Below are 24,441 nucleotides of genomic sequence, written 5' to 3' on the forward strand. Positions count from 1 at the left end.
GGGTAAAGTACTGCATCTCTTCGGCCTTACCCACGTCCTCGGCTTTGCGGATGAGGAAACCGCCATAATCCTAGTGGGACTGAGCCGGTCCTGCAGGTGCGACGAAGATAACATTGATTGTTCCCAATGCTGGCCGAGATGAACTGTTCCTCTGGTTGTTTGAACCAACTTGACTGACTTGCCCAGTAGGCTGACACAAGTGCTGCTTTAACTTTCCCTCACCGACGAGCTGCTCTAGATGATTCCATAGGGTCCGACAGTTCTCAGTAGTGTGACCCACATCCTGATGGTATTGACAGAAAAGGTTTTGATTTCTTCTAGCAGGGTCCCCTGCCATCTTGCCGGGCCATCTGAAGAAGGGCTCTTTACGAACTTTTTCTAATAACTGATGCACTGGTTCTCGGAACACAGTATTTACAGCCTGGGGTGTTGCCGAGCCGGATTGTCCGAAGTAGTCCTTCCTCGGCTTGTTGTGATATCTGTCCGACCTGAAATCCCTTCTCTCCTGCGGGATAACCTTCTCCTTTCCTTTCCCCTGCTGCTGGTCTTCCTCTACCCTCTTGTATTCATCAATACGATCCATAAGACGGCGTACGCTGCGAACAGGCTTTTTCGTCAAGGACTTTCTTAGGTCGTGGTCAGTAGGGAGACCCACCTTAAAAGTATTAAGCGCCACCTCATCAAAGTCGCCATCTATTTCATTAAACATCTCCCAGTATCTGTCGGAGTATGCTTTCAGTGTCTCCCCTTCCTTCATGACCATGGATAGCAACGAGTCCAATGGCCGAGGGACTCTGCTACACGTGATGAACCGCGAAGCAAATGCCCTAGTTAGTTCCCCAAACGAGCCTACAGACCCCGATTTGAGACCGTTAAACCATCTCATAGCCACCGGTCCCAAGCTGGAGGGGAAGACTTTACACATCAGAGTCTCGTTGTGAGAGTGCACTGCCATCCTTTGGTTGAAGTGACTCACGTGCTCCACCGGATCAGTCCGGCCATTATAGATGGTAAACGTGGGCTGGGTGAACCTCCTGGGAAGCCTTCCCCTCTCAATCCTCCGTGAAAACGGAGATTTAGAGAGTTGGTGCAACGCCCTACTCATGGTATCGTTGCCTAAGCCCCTAGAACGAAGCTTCTTACGTCTGCGGGTTGGCTGGTCGTTCTCCTCACCAGAGGATGTTGCACTGGTGGGGGAATATGACCTTGAACTGTAGCCAAGTCCCCTATCTTTCTCTGAGGAAGAACTAGACGAGGACGGGGAAACCTTACGTTTAGCACGGCGTAACTTCCTCTTTAAACGATTGATTTCCTTCTGCATGGATTTAGAACCCTCATCGTGGGTAGTGCTACCCCCTCCATGAGTATGGCTAGCGCCTGGGTATTCTGTATGGACGCTTCCCTCACGATCTCTACGATGTTCAAGACGTTCGAAATGATCTTCCGGTTGTGATCCTTGTGACTCTGCATGGTGAGAGCCTAAGCTTGCCATAATATCCCTACCTCTTCTAGACTAGATTCCCACAGACGGCGCCAATTGTAAGTGCACAATTGCACCTGGACCCAAGAACAGTTATGGGCTCAGGCCCAACGAGCCTTAAACAATACGAATTTGTAGAGTGTGGGCTTGAAACCTAGATTAGAAATGGGTGGGAATCAAATAACAAACTAAGGGTGGTAAATAATTGGAAACAACAAGGAATGTTGCAAATTGGCCTCCTCGGACGTAAGCCAAGGGCTGTTCTTATATTATATCTTTCTTTATTTCTTTTCTTTTTAGGTTACAAAAAAGTCCGTCCTGTTTCTGTTTTAAGTCCCTCCTTAAATACTCCTTTTTTTGAACACTTTGTACACGTGTTGCCCCATCTCCCCCTTAGCCTAGATATTTCCCTTCTCAGTGCATTTGAATAGTAACCAGAAGTTTCTCTTCTACTGTTCAGGTGTCACTTCCCCATAAATGCGGCCAGGGGGGTAGGTGCAAGGTCTTTAATGTGGAGGTAGCAGCCTTTATCTTTGACTTTTCTTCAACACCGGTGCTTCTGGGGCGTTCTAGGGTTCACCCCTTTTTAACCATTGGTCTTGACCGTGTCATTCCCCAACCTTTACTATGAAATCCCGAGTTCTTCAACATTTATCCGAGGATAAGGTCACCCTCGGCTGGATCTTCAGATCCTCGGCTCATGGTCCGACCCATAGTACTAACAATTTCTAAACCCAGAATCAGGTCGGCCTTCCTTAACACGGCCCACAAGGCCCACGTTCCCATCATGATCTTTTTGCCCCCCACAGTTATGTTAGCGGGTTCCTTACTATAATTTTTAATAAATAATTTTAAAAAAATTATAATACAATTTTTATGAGAAATATAAAAAAATTGTCAAAAAAATCAATTACTTTTTTTACTTTTTAGTAAAAAGTTTTTAAACCAATACCCTTATGTGGTGATTGGTATGAGGAATCTACATTATTCCTGACATTTAGATTATTGGGAATGTAATGCCTTACAATCTGGATGCTTAGGAATATAACTATTTATATGTTTGGTTTAATTGAGAATCTGATAAAATTCTTAGGAATGTGGGATTATAATGTTTTGTTTATTTTTAGAAATCTTAATTGGATTGTTTATTTTTTCCATTCTATACAAAGTCTACTTTTTTTTAAAAAAAAAAAACTTCCTCTAAATAAATAATGAAAAACAAAATATAAATAATAAATTATGACAAATTCATTAAAATTATAGTCTAACATTTCAAACTTTTTTTTTTTTTCACAATTGAAACCTAGATAGAATTTTGTTAATATATATATCAACAGAGTTGTCTATCCTATTTATGTTGTTTTGGCGGGAAAAGATAATGTTGTTTAGGCAGGAAGAAATAAAGAAAAAAAAATTGATGATTTGTTTTATATTTTATCTCAATTGCTTTAATAATAAGGAAAAAAATGTTAAAATTGTCAATTTATAAAAAATACAATTTCCTTTAAGTTTGGGAATTTGGATAGCTATCTGTTTTAAAGGGAATTTACATTCCTATTGAAAGGGGATTAATGAGGGAATCTAGATTCCCCTAGCATTTAATTCCCTAGTGTGATTTGCAACCAAACATGAGAATCTTCAAACATTTTTGAAAATCTTAAAACATTACCTCATACCAAACGCCACATTATAGGATCGGTTAACTTTTCTCTTTATAAAAAATAACTCACACACTCAAACTAAAACATAAGAAGCCCAAACAAATACGATAAGGTTATCAATAGCATTATTGAAAATAGATTTTTTTGAGAGAGGGTATATTTTCTTTATGATCTTTATTCTATCATTGATTTCTGTCAAAATTTCAAAACAATGGGCTGTATCACAACTAGATTTGTTTTGCTAATGTGGCCTCTCTCTCTCCCTCATGCGTGTTTATGCAGACACTCGACAGCATTGAGGTCCCATACTCGGCCATCTTATGTTGGATAAAAGTGTGGGATGCCCACCTGTGGCAATGGCCACAAAAGGCCATTGTGGCGCAAATTAAGCTGTAAAAGACTATAAAGTTGGTCAATAAAGAGAAGAATTCAAGGAGAATAGAGGGAGGGAGGGATCATTGTTATGTCTGATAACAGAGTGATGCAGTATAATCATTTGAGCATGTCTGTTGTCTAATAACCACCACCTTTTGCCTTCACATGTTCTTTCTTTTCCCTGTAAAAGGGGTCCTCTTGAACCCTATATGGGTGGTACTAATAATAACACCACCTGTCAGACATTATAGCTTAATTTTTTTTTTTCTTAATTTGCTTGATATGTGATTTGGTTGAAAGGAGAGTTACTAAAAATGTATCAAGTGAAAGAGTGATTTGATTTAAGTAAAAGGAAAAGAAAAATAGTTAAGAGGAAGATTTAAAATTGTACTAATGGAAATAATAAAAATGAAATAAGTGAGTTCATGATTATTGAGTGGAATAAAACTGAAAAAAATAAAATACATGTAAATAACTTTTAAGTGAAAATACTATTTTGGTTTTACATTTTAAAGTCATAGTCAACTTGGTCTATATATTTTGGTACAGTCAATTTGATCAATATTTTTCAATTTAAAGTCAATTTTCGCGAGTAAGTTGACTATAGAAATTAAATTACTGTAAATTGAAAATATCAGGATCCAAATTAACACACCACAATAATATTTTTGCCTAACTCTTATTAGTTTATTGATTACTTCTAAAAAATATATTAGTTTATTGAGTCCATAACTAACCCTAAAGTTTTGTTGGTATTGATTTATTATCTTTATAGGGTGTCAAATCTATGCATTGCCAATGCTAGTGGTCGGATGTGGTCCCAAATTATGCAGAAACTATATATCATTTTGCTAAAACAGAAAGCATCTTATTAAGATCAAATAGAAAATTGCATGAAAACAAAATAGGTTTCTATATTATGAGGTCGATGCCCTCCTCATGTTTGAGCCGGAATAGTATTTCATATGATCAACAAAGTTTCAAGGGTTGATTTTCTTTATTTTTGGGTAATGCTAACAAATAACAACTAACAAGGTCACGCTTTTGTTATATGCATGCACTTGATCCTATTCTCATTCCTCCCCCTTCAGAAATATTGCTTGGGTCCCCATTGGGCTATATATCAAATATATATATATATTATAAATGATCCTAGCTAGAGTTATTTTAAATTCCTTCACTGATTGCGTTGTAAATCATACTTATAGGGAAGTAATTAAATTTTTTTGTGCCCATAATTTAGCCAATTGGGCTCTTTTAATTTGTGTAGAAGGGAAGGAAAATAAAATATATCCCATCATGATTTTTTGCTAGGGCCACAAGATAGAAATGATTCTAGTTCCTGCTTGTTATAATTGTTATTTCTCTTTATTTTATTGAAATCATCATCATCTGATTCAGAAAAAAAGGAAAAAAAAGAGTTAACGCTTTTGATTTTCTTTTTTGGTCAATTAAAAAGAAAGATACCTTTTGTAAAGTAGTACTTCCTCATGCTGTGAGTTTGTGACTAATTAATGTATCTGTTTAAAAAATACTGCAACTCAATAATTCTCTGCTTTGTCGTGCATGGTTGTAAGGTCAAATAAAATACGCCTGACTTTTTTATAACGTAGTATATATGCATGATTTCGCCAAATGAGTTTGTATATTATTTTACTCTCTATGAAAAAGTTTTTATTTTTTATTTTTAGAACTCTATGAATAAGTTAATGTTATGTAAGATTTTGTACAGCCTGCATTACTCTTTTTTTTTTAAGGGTTTTCCTCCTCAGATTAGTTTATAAAGAACGCAGCAATTATGAATTTTGATTTAAATGGCACCCCTCCTATAAGAAGGGTGTGATAAATGTCTAATTTACAAATTTGAAAAAAGAAGAAGGATGTTATAGGACTTGGACTTCCACCTCTTAGAGCTAATAAAGGAGACCACTTAACCTTTTCTTTTCTTCTCCCAATCCAAAAAAAAAGTATAAAATTAGTATTATTATTATTATTATTATTATTATTGGAAAAATAATGGGACCACTTAGCTATAACTTTACTTTCTCAAAAAAGAAAAAAAGAAAAAAAAAAAAACTATAACTCTAGAAGTATACACATAATGATGAATAGATAAATAATTTATCAATCCAAATTGGCCTAGTTTCTATAAGTTATATGGCACACTCCTTTGAATAAAATTTGATTTTTTTCTCAATCCAATATGTTGGAGGAGTAGATTGATTTATATTAATTTTTTTTTTTTAAAGTCATCGTCAAAGATCTTAGCAAAATAAATTTAAGAAGTTATACTTTTAAAGAAACCGTTAATTAATAGTATATTTTATATAATAAAAGGAGAACTATGATAAGGAGTGGGTGGTATGACATTATCAATTCTAGTCTCAATCCAAGATTACCTGAACCAATTAGAGTCCGCGTCATCTGATTTTTTCAATTTGTTTGACCCAGAGGACAAGGACTATTAGTGTTAATTGTCACTACTAATACCAACCCACTAATCCTCCTGCCGCCACCATTGCACAGTCGCTTTCTTCTTTTTCTTTTTCAATTTTGTTTTCCCTGCGTACTAATCAACTTCATAATTGAAAAAAGTAAAAGAGGTAAAATTGCCATCATAGCTGTTGACATCTCCACAGTCCGTAGTAAATAGTAATATAAATTATAATCAAATAATATATGTCCGTTTATTTGCACAAATTCTTAGGCGAGAGTTTGACATATATTGCCACGTTGGCATATTTTGCCCTCTTCCTCTCTCAAGATATGATTCATATGAACACGATTAAAAAAAATAAGTAGTATTTATTGAGAGATATCAACATTTTTAGTATGTTACCGACCAATTTTATAATATTTTCACAAGATCTAATTATGTGAACTAGTATGTAACCTATGCTACCGCACGAGAATGGATATAATTTAATAAAACTATAGAAATAAATATATTGCGTTTTATTATTTAAGTGATACTATTGGTTTTGTTTTTATTTATTTATTTATTAATCATGAGTTTAATCATGTTTAAAAGACTTAGTTTATTCATGTTTAATAAAACTTAGTATTATGTAATTTTTTAACAAATATTTTTATCATACAAAATTCTAATGAAAGAATGCTACATAAACATATATATTCAAGGTTGATTCATACACGGTACATATAATTATAATTAAGTTGTTTTATCACAAACCATTTTAAAAAAAAATATTTTAATCAATTAAATGTGAATCTTATAACATGCATCTCATAACAATATATAACAATAGAATAACGTGAATCTCATAAAAAAAATTATCAATTAAAAATCACTAAAATTATGAGCATAAAACGTAAAGACAAACAAATAAGATAAGTACTAATTCCTTAAAAGAAAATTTACAGTGAATTAAGAAAACTACACAAATAATCTTTGATATTTGAAGAATAATGGGATTACAACTTCTTTTCGAAATTGGATAGAGACTCGTGCTGATAACGTGTTATGAAAAAGAAAAGAAACATGCAATATCAATGATAGGAAAACAAAACAATTTTATAATTAAACAATAAAAATTATTGCCAAAAAAGAAAGAAAGTATAGGCAGATGAAAGACAATAAACATACAACATCAATCATAGGAAAACCACAAAATTATATAATTAAACAATAAAAAATTTACACAAAAAGGAACGATAATATAGGCAAATGAAAGAAAACAATATTCAAACCTTAGGAATGGTTGGAATTCGTTTTGCAGAGCATAAACCAGGGCCATGAAAATTGTAAAGACAAGTACAATCGGAATATCTAGAGAACCTTTTCTTATATAAGATACAAAAATACTCAAATACATACATTATTGATACCGAGAGATTCTTTTGAAATTCCATGTGGAAAAGGGAGGTGAACCTGAAAATACGTGGGTGTAGAAAAGGGAGGTGAACCTGAAAATACACGGGTGTGGAAAAAAAAGAAAAAAAAGAGCACATTGAAATTACAAATTAGACTCCAATTTCATATTTACATTGACACGTGGCACAACAATAGATTAGAATTCTAATTTAGAATTCCAATTGAAGTTTCTCTTTGCATCACCTATTATCTATATATATATATATATATATATATATATATATAGGTTATGATTTTTTTTAATAATAAAATATGTCAATAAATTAAATTATAAAACTCTTGATATATTGTATTTTTTTAGTGGCGATAAATATAATTAGTGTAATATTAGATTCACAATATCTAAAACTTTCTTAACTCACCAAAAAAGCTTTTCTTTTCCCATAAAAGAAAGCTCTACTTTTTCTAGTTTAACTTTCTATTTTTTTTTATACACGTGCTTCAGATTTAATACTCTATTTTTTCATTTAAATATTTATTTTATCTTTCTATCTTTTCTCCTCTCAACCCATACCAATATACCGCTACAACCACCATCACCACAGCACCACCATATATACACACTATCATAAACCCAACAAAACCCAAATAAAAAATTTATAACTATCACAAAATCCACATAAAAAATTTCTTATGAAAAATGAACAAACCCAAATCCCAACCCAACCACCACAACACCACAGGTCCACCACCGCGGAACCACCATCATAAACCCAAAATACCCAAAGCCAACAAACCCACGTCAGAAACCCCGTCACAACCACAAAACCAACATCATAAACTTAATAAGGAAACCAAACAAAACCAAAACAAACCCAACCACCACCACAATACCACCATCAGAAACCCAACAAAATCCACATAACTTGAGCCAATATTTAACGGTAAAAACCCCTACACTGTTGCTTTCCTAGACCACCATTGGTAGTCATAACCCAACGGATTTGCTCCAATTTGTGGGTTATTATGAGAGAGAGAGAGAGAGAGAGAGAGAGAGAGAGAGAGAGAGAGAGAGAGAGAGAGAGAGAGAGAGAGAGAGAGAGAGAGAGAGGGTTGAGAAAAAAAGGATTAAAATACAATGTTGTTGTTTTTGTTTTTGTTTAAGCTCTAGCAATGAATAGTACTAGGCTACTTGCGCTGTGTTATTGTTTATTGTTAAGGTTTTTAGTAGACATGGCAAAACATGTCAAAATTTTCTGACTCAACCCGACTTGACCCAAAAAATACTCAACCCGAACCTGATTTTTTGACCTGAAACAAAAATGGGTTGACCCGTGACCTGACCCGAGTTTTTCGAGTTTTTTGCAGGTCAACCCGACCCAACCCGCGACCCGAACCGAACCCGAATCACTTTTTTAAAACTTTTTTTTTTTGGATAAAAAAAGTAAAATTAAGACAATAGTAGTTTTAATTGTTTATTGTGAGTTTTAAGGAAACAATTGATACATTTACATATGCAAATTAATTGAAAGATAAATGTTTGAGCATTCTGTAATAAGGAAAGATTTTTAGATATCAAATAACAAAGTACATGCCAAGATAATATGGTTACAGTAAAGTTAAAAATATAGATTTAAAATTGTAGACATGTGTGATAAACATTCACAAGTGTAAAAATAGTGAAGCTAAAGTATCAAATTAACATAAATTATGAATGCTTAGACTTATTTTTTAACAATTTATGTCCAAAATAAACGGCTTTTCAAAATAAATTATGATATTTCCTAGAGTGTGTGTTGCTTAACAATGATATGATATTCATAAAAGAGACCATGTATAAATAAGTAAGCAATCAAATTTTAATGTATGTCTCAAATTGAAATAGAGTGCCAACCACAATTGATAATAGATTATAAAATTAATTTTCAAGATTGTAAATTTCTTATATGTTTTTATTCGTTATCAAATGAGTTATCCAATAAGTTATTTGTAATTTTGTTTTATATTTTGGAATGTTGATATTGTGTATAAATAAAACATATGTATTTGTTTTACTTATGTTTGTGTTTTTTTGTTTTAGATAGCAATGTTAGGATTTGTATAATTTTAAAATTATTGAATAAGTATTAATAAGTTTAACTGAATTCATTCTTGATGTAAGTGGTGAAGTCAAAATAATGCATTTTACATCAAATATGTTGTTTTATTTATTTAAAAAAAAAATTCATGTGAAAAACACGGGTCAACCTGACCCGCAACCCGTTTGACCCGAACCCTTTTTTAACCCGCTTAAGATGACCCGTTTTTGACCCGCAACCCAATTGACCCAACCCGAACCAGACTCGACCCGCTAGTTTTGCCATGTCTGGTTTTTAGACTAGTTTGGTGAGACTAATGCAAAAGTTTTTGTAGGTCTTTAGTTATAAAATTTGTTAAAATGTTAAAATAGTCACATTAATGTGAATGCTCTTAAGGATATCACTTTTATTGTAGATCAATCATAACCTAACACATCAACAACAACAAACAAAAAAATCATAAAATTTACTCTTCTTCTTCCTTTTCTTATTTTATTTTAGGGTGTGTTTGTTGTACACATTATATATAATAGCATAAGGTATTAGTTTTGTAAAGTTAAACTTAAAGATCATTCACATCAGTTAATTTAAAAGTGTGTAAAATTACATTATTGCTACAATAATAGTATATATTTACACGCAGGGGCGAAGGCACTCTTTGACTTAGGGGGAAATGACCCCACCCTTTTTTTTTTTTAAAGAAAATTATTTTAGTAATTTTGTTTTATAAAATTACACTTTGCCTCTCCCTTAATGATATAATTTTTTTTTTTAGAGTAATACTATAACCACAAACGTTTCTAAAATATTTTTACAAATTATTGAGATAGCAAATTTTTATTAGTTCGAATTTGGACCGAATACTTACACTACTTTTTTACTTACCGATAACCGCTCTCCATATCAACAATTTGTAAAAAAGTTTGAAAGTGTTTGTTTGGCTAGCTTATTTTTTGCCAACTTATTTTACTATTCAACTTATTTTTGCTACTATTCATGAGTTCTACTACACTTTTTGGTACTATTTATAGATCCCACTGTACTATTTCAACTAACATTTACTTTTATTTACAGTAGTTTTAGCAAAAAAATTTCGCTTTCAGTAAAATAAACGGATTCTAAATAGTCTAACTCTAGTATTTTTTCCCTTTTAAATACCACACAAATTTTATAGATCTAAAATCTAAAATAAAATCTACGAGCCCAAAAAAAATTAGCAAAAAAATTAAAATTACTAATACTAAAGCTAAAAAAAATTAAGCTCAATAAACCAAATTACCTAAAACAAAAGAGTCAGTCTTTTAAAAAATTTTAAAAGCATACTCACACATATAAAAAAAAAAAAAAGAAAAAAAAAAAGAAAAAAAAAAAAGCTAAGTAAAAGTAGAGCCGGAAGTCAGTGCCATCTCCTAATTCCAAGTATTGGCTATGTCTCTTTTTACACAATTATACTATTCATATGCAATTTTTTTTTTTTTAAATATTACTTCTTTATTCGTACAAACTAAAAAATTGATATAAAAAATAGTAATATATATATATATATATTTTTATGCAAAATAGTAATATTCTAATAAACAAAATATAATAGACTGATTAGAATGGTCTAACATCCCAAAAGGGAAACGTTAAAAAGGAGAAAATACCCAATATATACGAATTAAAGAGAGAGAGAGAGAGAGAGAGGAATGGTGAGAACGCAGAAAGTAATGAAAAAGGTCCTTTACGGCACAGGAACGTGAGAGATTCAAACACAGATTAGCGATAAAATTTTTTAAAAAAACAACATTTTTAATATTTATTTATCCACATTATTAATATTACTGTAAGTCTGTTACTGCCGCTAGTAGTAGTAGTAGTAGTAGAGACTTATATAAGAGAGAAAGAGAGAGAAAGATAAGTAAGAAGCCTCAGTGTTTAGCAAAAAAGTAGGAAGTCTCAGTAGCCAACCTCGGATCCAAAACCAAAACCAAAACCAAAACACACAGACACACACTTTAGTCCATACTCCATTGTACTGAAATGAAGGTTGAAAAGCTCTTCTGATCATTTCTTTATCGAATATAGACCCTTTAGATCTCTCTTCTTCTTCGCCAATGGGAGCCCGTTGCTCCAAGTTCTCTCTCTGTTGGTTCCACTCCCACCTTAAACCCTCCGTCCTCGAATCCTCCGATCTCGGTATTTCTCATTTCCATCACTAACGTTTTTTTTTTTTTTTTTAAATGTTTTGTTGTTGTTGTCGTCGTCGAGGATGATAATGAATAAGAGAGTGAGTGTGATTTTTTTGTCATTGTATATTGTTGCAGAAAATGGGGGCAAAAGTGAGAAAAAATCGTGGCCGAGTTTCACGGAGTTCAGCTACGAGCAACTGAAAGCTGCCACGTGTGGATTCTCGCCTGATAACATAGTGTCGGAGCACGGTCTCAAAGCTCCTAACGTTGTTTACAAAGGAAAGCTTGATAACGGCATTTGGATTGCCGTTAAGCGCTTCAACAAGTTGGCCTGGCCCGATTCTCGCCAATTCCTCGTCCGTTAATCCCCCCACTTTTAACTCCCTCCCTCCCATCAAATTCTTTTTAACTAATAATATTTAATAAGTTGTTGAATGTGGTTTTAATTAGGAGGAAGCCAGATCAGTGGGGAGTTTGAGAAGTGACAAACTAGCCAATCTGATTGGATGTTGTTATGAAGCTGAGGAGAGGTTGCTCGTAGCTGAGTTTACGCCCAATGAGACTCTCGCCAAACATCTCTTTCACTGTGAGTTTTAGTTTTTACTTGTTTTTTTTTTTTTTTATATAAAAATAAATATATGTAGTAGAACCTAAAATGAGCCTTTGGAGTTTGGATTCGCCTCTAGCTAGTAGTACAACTTAACTTATGGGTAATTGAACCCATCTGCCCGAACCAATTACCCGGTAATTAAGGGGAATTTACCTCGAATGGGCTATAAGCAGTTTATGTATGAGCAGGAGTTAATTTTGAAGAGCTCTTTGGACTCACCTCTAGCCAGTACAACTTATGAGTAATTGAACCCATCTGCCCCCGAACCCATTGCAGGAAAATTAAGGGGAATTCACCTTAAACGGGCTCAGCAGTTTATGCTTTAATCCATTAGCATGAGTTAAATTCGAAGCTAATGTGCATGATTTGGGTTTTAACTTTTTGAGGATAAATTAACAAACAATGTCTAAGCAGATTCTATAGAAACTAAAAGTGCAGTTTAGTTATGGATTTTTTCTTGGGGGGGTTTGAATTGGTACAGGGGAGGCCCAGCCCATGAGATGGGCAATGAGGCTGAGGGTGGCGCTGTATTTGGCAGAAGCTCTGGAGTATTGCAGCAGTAAAGGACGGGGATTGTATCATGATCTCAATGCTTACAGGGTATTATTTGATCAGGTATAGTGCTTTTTGACATGGACTTTGCTCGGTTTTTGGCAATCCATTCTTTTTTTTGGTTTTGTAGTGTAATTTGAGTCTGTTTATGAACAGGATGGCAATCCCAGGCTCTCTTGCTTTGGCCTAATGAAGAATAGCAGAGATGGCAAGAGTTACAGTACCAACTTGGCTTTCACCCCTCCAGAGTACTTGAGGACAGGTATACATACTCTCTGTTTTTTTTGTTGCTCAATTACTGGTTTATATACTTTGTTACAAGAGTGTTCAAGTATAGTATTTTTACATGAAGTTAGTGCACCGTCATACAATGGCATAAGTGGGCTTTAAAAAGGCTGGAAATGTTGTGCAGTTGTGCTACTATAGCATTAGCAAATAATCTTTTGTTTCACAGTAGAAGCATCTACCTAATGAATATAAAGGAACCAGAAGCCATTTTTTAGAAGCTGCAATTTGGTTGCAATGTTCAAGAGATTGGAACTTCAAGGAAGAAAAAATTATATTATAAAATGAGATTAAAGCTGTAAGCATATTATGTGATAAAAACTTGTAACTTTAACATGTCCTAAAAATTTGAATCAAGAACTTTCCTGTGGTGTTAGTTTATTCCTTTTCTCAAAAAGCATGAATTCTTCACTTATATTTTCAAGCAAACACATACACGCACACGCACACGCACACGCACACGCACACACACACACACACACATATGTATGTATGTATAAATGTGTGGTTGTGTGTGTGTGTGTGTGTCTAGTTTAATAATGTTTACATTATATAGTCTGGCTCCCCTTTAAAAAATTCCTGTCCAGTCTCTGCCTTGTTTCAACTTGTTTGAATATCTATAGAGGTTTCCCTTTTTTATCTAATCTGATATTGAAGTACACAACTTGCTTTAGCTTTCTAACAATTAAGGGTTAAACTCGCTCCACATAGAACTGTCATACATTGAAGTTGATAATTGTTTCTTTTATCATGTAACAATGACATGAATGGACACATGTAAAAAGGTTACTAACATGCAAAAAGAAAAGCTAATCTAGGAGTTCTCATTACAATGTGTTATGGAAGTGTTAACAATCAATGTGCATATGCTTTCACTTTTTGTTATATGATTGCCATTCAATGTCAGTTTAAGCCATGACTTAGTGTATAATTATGTGCATATGTGTCTATCTTTGACAGGTAGAGTGACTGCAGAAAGTGTAGTTTATAGCTTTGGGACCATGCTGCTAGATCTTCTGAGTGGCAAACATATTCCACCGAGTCATGTAGGTCTTCATCCAAGTCTCATATATGAATACATAAGTGTTTATTGGTTAAAACTAGAGTGCTTGTGTTCAGTATGCAATGTCATGAATAATATTAGAAACTGATTTGTTTTAAGGTGCAAGAATTGAATAATGGCAGTTGTGATTTTATCGATGAAGTTTCAAAATTTTAGGCTTCTGTGATATGTTTTTGTTCATAGGCGCTCGACCTAATCCGTGGCAAGAATTTTCTAATGCTGATGGATTCTGCTTTGGAGGGTCATTTCTCTAATGATGATGGGACTGAGTTGGTGCGGTTAGCTTCCCGTTGTTTGCAGTTTGAAGCTCGTGAGAGGCCAAATGCAAAGTCCCTTGTCACTGCTCTCATGTCACTTCAGAAAGAAACGGAGGTATACGCCATTTTCGATTGTAGTTTTGCCTATAGAGTAACTGACACTTGCAATGTTAATTTTTCATGGTATAGGGATTCAATGTCTTGATGCTGATCTTAATTCTTTTTTTTAATTTTTGGAGAACTTGGTTTTCATATATGGATCTTCATTAAAAACATTGCATATTTTCTAATGAAACTGATATCTTAAGCTGACTTTCTCTCTCATATCATTAAAGTGGTCTTTTTCTCTTGAAAATAATAACAATATTATTTTCTTGATCATGGGTTGGGTTGACACTTTTCACTTCTTTAATTATATATTAAACATGTTATTTAAACGCATGAGGGTGTATAACCCAAATACACAGGACATGTACAAGAGACCCAACGGAAAAAGTTGAAATTTGAATCTCATCATTTCTATTCACATTTCATTAAGTGATCAGCTATATTGCATGTTACAATTGTCTTAGGAAGACTAATTTCTCATTCAATAGTATTCTAGCAGGTTCCATCGTATGTTTTAATGGGTATCCCACATGAAACTGCATCCTCCACGACATTGACACCTTTGGGTGAAGCTTGCTTGAAAATGGATCTTACTGCCATACATGAAATATTGGAGAAGAAAGGATACAAGGATGATGAGGGGATAGCTAATGAGGTTTGCTACTGCCTGTCCTGTTCTTAATTCTCTTTGCTAAATTGTAAAATATATAGATATCAACTTCAGTAATGTAAATGGTTTCAGTAGAATTTTTTCGTTAATAAAACAATCCAAAAACTAACAGTTTCTTTTCCCTTGGACGTAAGAGACTTAGTGATGCTTCACTTATCAAAAAAAAGATACTTAGTGATGCTTCCACATTAATGTATTTTCTCCTTTGAACATTTTTTTTATATTATCTTTTTACAATTATTTTGGCACTGATTCTGCTTGAGTCCTTATCGACTTGCAGCTTTCTTTTCAACTGTGGACCAGTCAAATGCAGGAGACCTTGAATTGTAAGACACATGGAGATACTGCTTTTCGAGCCAAGGACTTTGCAACTGCCATTGCTCGCTATACAAAAGTGAGCCTCTTTCCTATAGAAGTCATTTTGAGCTAGCAACTTGTGTGCATATAATGTGTGTATCATGACTGAAACAATAAATTCTTATATTGCAAAAACATAAGAGCAAAGAAAATGTGTTTTATGTTGTTCAGTTTATATCGAAGCTAGACAGAGTAGTGGTTTGCAAGGCTAAATTGGTCTCGTTAGTTTGCATTGAACATTTTATAATAATGTGTGTATCATGACCGTAAAACAATAAAATCTTATATTGCAAAAACATAGGAGCAAAGAAAATGTGCTCTATGTTGTCCAGATTATGTTGAAGCTAGACGGAGTGGTGGTTTGCCAGACTGAATTTGTTTCATTTGTTTGTATCGAACATGTAATAATTTTTTGCACAATAAATTTAGTGCTTTGTAAAACATGGAAAATATGCATTAGATTGAGTAGCTTTCATTGATGAGTGACAGTGACAGTGACAGTAAAGTGGTAAGTAATAGGAGTTTTCTATCTACTAGCATTTGAACTGAATGTCTTCATAGACATTTAGGAACTGGGTTAATTCGGCTGAGGACTTCTGAAAATTCTTGCTAGTTTGTGCAAAAAGCTTAATATTTTCATGGTCTTTTGTGTAGTTCTTAGATGGCGGGACCATGGAATCACCCACTGTGTATGCTAGGCGCTGTTTATCTTACTTGATGAGTGAGATGCCGCAAGAAGCTCTGGGGGATGCTATGCAAGCTCAGGTGGTGTCTCCTGAGTGGCCCACTGCTTTGTATCTTCAAGCAGCTTGCCTCTTCAAGCTTGGGATGGATAACGATGCACAAGAAACACTCAAAGATGGCACAAACTTGGAAGCCAAAAGGAACAAAAAATAAAAAAAGTGTATAGAATTTTTTAAAAGAAAAAAAATATTTTAGGGGGGTGGGGGGGTTCTTTTCTTTCTTTTTTCTATGTAGTTATGCTTAGTCTTTTGTATGATTGTATCTATCCTTCATTTGCTGTCTTTTGCCATTTTCAGCTTAAAGCTGCAATATAGGATTCTTGGAAAATTTACTATTGGTTTACTTATTGTATTTCCGCGTTTTATGTTAATCTGGCAAGGGTCTATTTTAACAAATTTTATCTGCAAAGTGAATCACACCAGTTATGTTCCCGCTCCTTGCCAATGATCATATCAAGAAGATCTCTATTGTTTAGTTCCGGAGATGGGTGTATTCCATTCCACCTACTTTTGTTAATTTCTAATTATATGCTATATTCTTGCGAAGCGCCTTGTAGCTCATTGGGTACTTCCTAGTGTTTTTAACAGAAAAATATAAGGTTCAATTGTCATTTAATGATTTCTTGAACATCACTGTTGTCAACGTTTTAATTACTCTGACAATGTGTGACGTCACCATTTTGAGCCTTGTTTTTTCCCCCAAAGACTATGTTTGTACCTGTAATAGTTCGTGAAGTAGGGTTTTTGTGTGTGTGTGTGTGTGACTTTCTTCTTTCACTACTCTTCTCCTATATAAGGATTGTAACTCTTCATAAAAGCAAAATAATATAAGTTTTCTTCCATGCGGCTTAAAGCGCAATTGCTTTTCTTTTTTGTTATTTTGATTTTATGTTTTACACCTTTAGTTTTTATTAGAATCCTAATTGTGTCTACTAGATTAGGATCATTAGTTGAGACAAAATTATTTGGCCTGATGTTGAACCAACTATTCCATCATGAAGATTAGACTGAGTTCTTTCAATCGATATGAATAAGAATAATAAGCTTGTTAAAAGTCCTTATATTTATATAGAAGTAAGTGAAAGAAGAGATAACTAATTGTACGAAGTAAATAATAAGAACTAACAAAGAATAGGAACTAGTTTATGGATACATTAGAAATTAGTACATGGGGGTCCCAACTTTTTCTTCCTCTTTTACTCTAGTGATAGATGTTTATTCTTTTTCGGAGTTAAAATTTTTTTCATTATTACTTTCGTCGGTTTTTACAGAGTAAAACTCATATATAAGAAAACAATCAAAGAAGTAACAACTAGTACTAAGTTATATATGTGTGTGTATATATATATATATATATTATATTGATATTGTTGATAAGAGTACTAAGTATATTAGAAGTATAGAAAATAGGAACTACCATGAGTTATTTTTTACATTTATTTTTTAGTTTAAATAAAAGACACTATATACTTTGCTTGTACTGATGAACCCTGCTCCCTTCCTCCCATACTGTCTACCGTAAATTAGAACTGATGAATATCTCCACCATTAATTTGCTTGCATCATGGATCATTTTAAGCGGTTGTTTAGGAATGGACAATTTTGTTGCATGCACTTCAATATTCGAATATTTCATAAAGTTCTTGATTGTGAATAAATTCATAAAAACCTAACATAAGAGCATCCCCATTCATTTTTCTTAATTCTATTCTATTTTACCATCAAAAATCCACTTTATCAATTATACAATACTATTTTTCAAAACACCCAACATCAAAACTTTTATTTTTCTATCCTACTCCTTAAAATAATATATTTTTGCAATAAAATATATTTTTTGCTGTTTTGTTTTTTCTCAACTTTATTCTCTTCCAGAATCATCCCACCTCTTCAGACTCTTCCTCTATCATCAACCCAACTCCTCCACACAACTCCTCCATCATCATTCATCCATATCAACCCAGATCGGCGAAACTGATAAAAAAAAACCATCACGCCGATCACAACAGAACAGCAACCACAACGCCGATCACATACCAGCAAACCTAGAAAAAAAAAAAAAAAACCCATCATCAAACCAAAACCCATCGGAACCAGCAACGCCGATCATATACCAGCAAACCTAGAAAAAAAAAAAAAAAACCCATTGTCAATCCAAAACCCATCGGAACCAGTAACGCCGATCACATACCAGCAAACCAAAATCCATCATCAAACCAAAACTCATCAGAACCAGCAACGCCGATCACATACCAACAAACCCAGAAAAAAAAAAAAAAAAACCCATTGTCAATCCAAAACCCATCGGAACCAGTAACACCGATCACAACGCCGATCACATACCGAGCAAACCAAAATCCATCAGCAAACCAAAACCCATCTGAACAATATTTTCCATGAAGAAGAGAGAGCAGGAAGAAGAGAGAGTAGAAAGAAAGAGAGAAAGATAGAAATAAAGAAAGAAGAGAGAGCAGTTCTGTGGAGAGAAGACACGGACCGAATAAAAAATATTTTTTTTTTATACGATTGAGCTACCGTGCGATTCTACATTTACAATTGCACTGTAGTTGAATGGTATTTTTTTTACCATTATTGTATTTTACAACTTTCATTGTAGACGTTTTTTGGGCTCAATTGTAAAAAAGTTTGGAATTTAGCATGCATTTGAGATTTTCCACATTCAATGCTGATGCTCTAATAGGTCCCCATTAGTTCACTTGAATCACTTGATAAATTAGTTTTTATAAACAATTTGAACCAACTGACCCATCATATATAATTATTTTTTATCCTTATTTAATTTTTTTAGTTTAATTTATTTTGATATTTTGAGAATCAATTTTGATGAATTTGAAAATATAATTTAAACATATTATATGAATTATAATAATTCATTTACCAAAGGTTTAAATCGATGATAGTCCAACTTTTTACAAGGCATGAAAGATATGAGTACAACCCAATGGCCCAATTCCAACCCCAATCCGATCTATGTTCGTTGGTTTCTACACATGATAGGTTGGATGAGATTGAAAATTTCTCTACTCGAAATTGGGTTGAAAATCTCTCCAACTCAATCCCACTGTTGTCAGCCCACATAAAATTATACATTTTTAACATCAAAAACCCAAAAGAGGAATCTACCAAAATATAAAGAGAAATCACCACGCGAGAAAATTGAGTGGAGCAATACAAATATACAATTTCAATATCACCTTCTGCCGGTATTGTCTCAGAAAATCCAAATACATTAATTTTAAAACTTGGAAAGCAAAAGCCTGATAATAAAGCTGTTATAATATATGAGCAATGTGTAAACATTGGTAAAAACCAAACTCTACAAATATGGAGCAGATTAATTTGTATTTTTATCTATATAAATGCTGCGAGGCTTGAAGGTTGAAACTCTCCTGCAACCATCATCATATTAACAATTTTGGCAAGACCCTTTTACAGAACTTTTTTTTTTTTTTTCCTAAATCTTTCCATAGTAACTCTTTTACAGAGTTCTATGATGATGGCACGTTAAAGTGAAAGAGCCAAGATAAGACAAATGCAAATACCATGCAAGCAAGCAAAAAATTCAGGAAGCGGTGGCCATGCCAGAAGCTATGCGTCTCTGTTACGGATGCAGGTGCCAAGACTGTCACTGCTGCAGTGGCATTGTTGGTTTCATTTGAATGCTGTGTTAACTCAATGTCATTTGATCCAAAGACATTACGTGCAACAGAATTACAAATCTCACAAGTCCTAAAACAAAACCAAGAAAACAGGAATAAATATCAGAGACAAACAATGAAACTTGAAGATGAGATCATAAAGACTTCCACAAAGTAAAGGGAACTGTTTCAGAAATGAGCTAGAAGGTATCTTGAATCAGGATTCAGAATAATGAAATCAAAATAAGGTAAACTTGGAAGACAATGCCCTACTTTATGCATGTTTATTCTTTGCATAGTACTCGTGGCACAGTTTATATGCAATACTGCAGTCACAAGCAGGTGATTGTGATGTAGTAGCAAAAAGATTATGACGATTAACATTATTCATCTATGTTGTCAAGTTTAATTATAGATAGCTTCTCCTATGTGAAAAAGATAGGGTGCAAAACAATACCCAGAAATTCAATAATCAAGAGCTGAAGTTCAGGAAGCTAGAAAGCATAACAGTGAAAAAAGGAAAAGAAAATTTGAATAAAACAAGAAAAGAATATGCTGTTTTAGGATGGCCAAAATAACCTCATGTTTGAATACTCTATTTATCTATAACACACACACACACACAACTTGGGAAGAGTTTAGGCCGAAGCAAATATTTCTGTCACATTCCAATCACACATGAACGTAAACATTATCTTCAATAACAATGTTCATTATTAATCATACTAAGCTATAACGCTAAATGGCTTTGATTCCTTTCCATTAAAAGGCAAGATAACTAGTATTTGACTAGCACCCTCTACTAATTAGAAAATATTCAGTTCCCTAAAAACCTTTAAAAAATAATTCTAAGAACTTATGCTTCAGCTACAACAAGAATCAAATTTCTATATGCCAAGAAAGAAAGGTTCAGCTAATTCAAGTCTCTTAACTCTCTATCGGGTTTTAAGATAAGGAAAGTCTGCCACAAATCCGTGCAACTAGGTTAGATTTGGATCATGGTCAAATAACTTTAGAAGTGTAATTTTGATCCCATCTGATTGAAAATAATATCCAGTCTTAAAGGGTATGCCAGTCAATTGCTCTGTTATACTCAATGGCATAACTAATAATCGCTACCAAATTCCACCATGGTTTTGAGAAAAAGCATCAGCAATGGTCTTGTCAGATAGCGACACCAACATAGAGGTGTATGAAACATGACGACAGCAATGCACAAACAATTTTAAGAAATAGAATAGCTATCTTAATAATTGTACAAATAACTCACTATCCTATGTAACTCATGACTTGTGAACATGTAAAGGTCACTTAACACAATGGATGAATAAGATATTTGGAATCTATACATAAGCTATTAAATTATATGAAGTGCCACACCAAGTAATAATTTTCCAACAAGACAAATGATACATCAATGAGGACCAAAAACCTCCACTTTCATAAATTAGGAGAATCAGAAAATATCTCCAGAGAGATTCCTAGACTTCAAAAAAAGGTTGGAGCATTAGGAATCATGGGTGTAGTTAGACATATCACCAACACTTCCAAATGCTCTACTCTTTACCTTTTTCCATTATCTTCTTTAAAAATGCTAATCTTCTTTAGCTTTTATAGAACAAAATTCTTGCGCCCACATGCTCTAAGCTACTAGATCATCAATTATGCTCAACATTTAATAAATAAATTAAACTATTCAAAACCAAATTTCCCGAAATGATTTGTTTAATAACCGTTCATTTTTCTCATATGGTGCGTAATTATACATTTCATTCCTTCAAGAAAGGGTTTCATAGTGTGCACAAATATGAAAAGTTAAAAACAACAACAACAAAGCTTTTTAGTCCAAAAATTATGGAGTCGGCAATGGAACCTATACAGATAGTAAAAGTCTTATACTAAATCAGATGAAAACGAAGGTAAAACACATCCTGTATATTAGCTCTAAAAACATAAATACTTCCATTAATGCTTAGAAGTTAAAAGAAGCAAATGGGTATTCACCATTCCTCCATAAAACATCACAATTCAGCACAAAAACAAGTAATTAAAGATTCAAAGACAGAGAAAAGCAAGAATATTTTTTACTCACTTATTTCCCTTAATCTTGAACCAGGCCTCAGCACAGTTCTTGTGGGCTGCACCCAAATCATCCTTGCAAGAACAACCCAACTCAATAGGAATCCCAGATTCATGGCTGTTACTCTCCAAACCGAGATGACAAATCCTACAATCTCTCTCAACTTTAGCCAAATGCACCTTTATCTCAGGGACCTCACTCTCAACCTCCAACTCCGAAGCCGAGGCTGAACACATAGACTCTCTCCCTGAACCTGAACCGGAACCCGAACCCGAACCGTTGCCAATCCCAGAACTCGGATCATACACACAAGAAAATCTGTACTCATCGTAGGACCCACCATTCGTCGAATAGAACTGTGAATAGCACGACCCTTCTTCTGCTTCCGCGTCAGAAAAGCATACACTACCGTCTGCGCTGAAGTCTCTTCGATGAACCCCTTGCTCCAAATCGATGTGGGACATTTCTAAGCTTGACAATTTTGAAGACCCCACAAACAAAGAGCTTCAAATGCCTCAAAGTTTGGAGCTTTGGGGGGTTTCAGGGACAGTTTGTTTGAGTTTGTGTTTGTGAGAGTAAAATTTGATAGATTTAAAGAAGTTGGTATTGGAATTGGTATCGGTATTGGATTAGGTGACCCATCTTCAACTCCATTAATGTGCTTTGCAAAATCAAGCAAAAAACAGAAAAAGAAAAATACAGTGGAACAGAAGAGGTAGAAAATAAAAGAGTCACAGAATTTGAGACTCAAAACACAGAGAGAGCAGAGAGTGGAGGAAAAAAACAGTGTATTTAAGGAGGTAAAGAATGGTCTCTGAGAGAGAGTCTCAAACACAGACTCAGACTCAGACTCAGACTCATGCTTTTGAAGAAGTCCTAAAGACCGAGAGGCACGCAAAAGAGGGAACAGAAACGAACTGTGGGGTGCACTGAGATCAGAACCCAGAGCGAGATTTCACTGAAAAAGAAGTGTAACTGCGAAACTAAAAAACAAAACAAGCAAAAACAAAAAACACAAAAATATAAAAATAAAATAAAAGAAAGATAAAGAAAAAGAAAAAGTTGCCGGAATATGTTTTGCTGTACTATTAGAATTTTTGTCCCCAACATATTCTGTACGTAGATTGCTATTGAGGTTTTGATTCATACGATTGAAGTAAGATCTTAACGGTGTAGATTGGAGGGACATGTACTTCTTTGAGACTGAAATTAATGACTTTCAACTATTTTTTAAGGTTACGAAAATTCATGTCGGATAATTCAATAATTTACTTTTGTTGGTTTATGTTAGTTGGTGTATCACTGGTCTGTCCTCGTTAATTATTAGTACTCCTTTCAGCAAAATGATTGGAGTACTCTATCTAATAAAGTATGCCACTGATACTTTAAGGCTATTATTCAGTGCATCACAACCATACTTTTGTTTTGTCCAGAATTTTCCATGTGATCTGGACTGGTTCAAGGGGTCTAACTCTTTTTCTTCTTTCTCTTTTTTTATTTTTTTTTCCTTTTTTTTTTTTATTTATTGGTCTTTCTTATGGACTTATCCACTTCACGTTATATGACGACAATAAATAATAACACATATACTACTAGAGCCTCGATAATATTATTACTCAAACCGCTCACCAAATTGGTGTTTAATGGGTTTAATTTAATTGGTAACATAATGTGCCAAATTATGTTAATGTTTAAAAACTAAGATTTTGAGTACTGCGTATCTTTGATATGGTAGTTACTTCATAAATATAAATAATTGTAAGATGTGAGGGTAAGAGTTAGGGTTTAAGTCTCTCGCAAAAAGTTTTACACACATATATATATATAGATTAAATTAGGACAGAAATTCTATCATGTATTAAAAAAAAAAAAAAAAAAACCCAAGATTTTGCAAACAAGTGATCTGAACTGGTGGGTCCTGATTAAACAGTAACATAATGTGCCAAATTATAGATATCATGTCAGATTAAAGCCTGCGATCCATCAGGATTCTAGACCCGCGAATCACGTAAGAAATTTCTTGGTTGACTAGTGGTGGACCACTCCAAGCATAGTGATGCGCCTTATGTGTCTGCCTTTGCGTGAAGAACACAAAAGCTAATAGTGTTTTCATTTATAAAATCACCCAAGGAAAAAGGGAAAAAAAAATGAGGTCGGAAAAGAAAAAAGAGAAAATTCCAAATCCGATTGTTATAAAAAAAAAAAAAAAAGGAAAAAAAATCCAACCCCATATGCCGACAATGGCGCAAGTATATAATGATAAAGAAAGATACAACTAGATTTGCACGCAGTAATTGTTGAAAACATTTCCAAGTCATATTGGCAATCATCTATTAAAGCATACTACTCTCATAAGCCGACAATGGTGCAAATACACTTCGATAAAGATTGATACGTCAATAATCATTGAAATCAAAGTTACATTTGCAAAGCCACTAATTAGGTCATGAAACCAAA

General features: G+C 33.8%; 2 protein-coding genes across 3 annotated transcripts; one reads left to right on the forward strand and one right to left on the reverse strand.

Annotated features, from left to right (window-relative positions):
* Positions 1 to 11,275: 11,275 nt before the first annotated feature.
* LOC142610932 (serine/threonine-protein kinase BSK5) lies at positions 11,276 to 16,610 on the forward strand. Of its 2 annotated transcripts, none has more exons than XM_075782923.1 (10): positions 11,276 to 11,607; positions 11,736 to 11,956; positions 12,051 to 12,186; positions 12,692 to 12,825; positions 12,919 to 13,024; positions 14,008 to 14,093; positions 14,294 to 14,482; positions 14,975 to 15,130; positions 15,426 to 15,539; positions 16,157 to 16,610. In XM_075782923.1, the coding sequence occupies exons 1-10, from the start codon at positions 11,526 to 11,528 to the stop codon at positions 16,397 to 16,399; spliced, it is 1,467 nt and encodes a 488-aa protein (XP_075639038.1). In that variant the 5' UTR covers positions 11,276 to 11,525; the 3' UTR covers positions 16,400 to 16,610. The 2 variants fall into 2 exon arrangements, with proteins under 2 accessions (XP_075639038.1, XP_075639037.1); XM_075782922.1 differs by having other exon boundaries at positions 11,332 to 11,607; positions 14,972 to 15,130.
* A 2,812-nt stretch (positions 16,611 to 19,422) lies between these two features.
* LOC142611047 (uncharacterized) lies at positions 19,423 to 23,066 on the reverse strand. The gene is made up of 2 exons (XM_075783059.1): positions 21,997 to 23,066; positions 19,423 to 19,995 (listed from the first exon to the last, which is right to left on the reverse strand). Exons 1-2 carry the CDS (start codon positions 22,446 to 22,448, stop codon positions 19,755 to 19,757), a joined length of 693 nt encoding a protein of 230 aa, XP_075639174.1. The 5' UTR covers positions 22,449 to 23,066; the 3' UTR covers positions 19,423 to 19,754.
* Positions 23,067 to 24,441: the final 1,375 nt, after the last annotated feature.

The sequence above is a fragment of the Castanea sativa genome, chromosome 9, assembly GCF_040712315.1.
Source record: "Castanea sativa cultivar Marrone di Chiusa Pesio chromosome 9, ASM4071231v1".
Taxonomy (NCBI): domain Eukaryota; kingdom Viridiplantae; phylum Streptophyta; class Magnoliopsida; order Fagales; family Fagaceae; genus Castanea; species Castanea sativa.

Excerpts from the sequence above, each read along its gene's own strand:
- LOC142610932 (XM_075782922.1), top strand. The coding sequence starts at position 11,526 with ATGGGAGCCCGTTGCTCCAAGTTCTCTCTCTGTTGGTTCCACTCCCAC. Across the intron at positions 11,608-11,735 it reads CCTCGAATCCTCCGATCTCG|AAAATGGGGGCAAAAGTGAG; the intron begins GTATTTCTCATT and ends ATATTGTTGCAG. Across the intron at positions 14,094-14,293 it reads AACATATTCCACCGAGTCAT|GCGCTCGACCTAATCCGTGG; the intron begins GTAGGTCTTCAT and ends TTTTGTTCATAG.
- LOC142611047 (XM_075783059.1), bottom strand. The coding sequence starts at position 22,448 with ATGTCCCACATCGATTTGGAGCAAGGGGTTCATCGAAGAGACTTCAGC. Across the intron at positions 19,996-21,996 it reads TTCAAGATTAAGGGAAATAA|GACTTGTGAGATTTGTAATT; the intron begins GTGAGTAAAAAA and ends GTTTTGTTTTAG.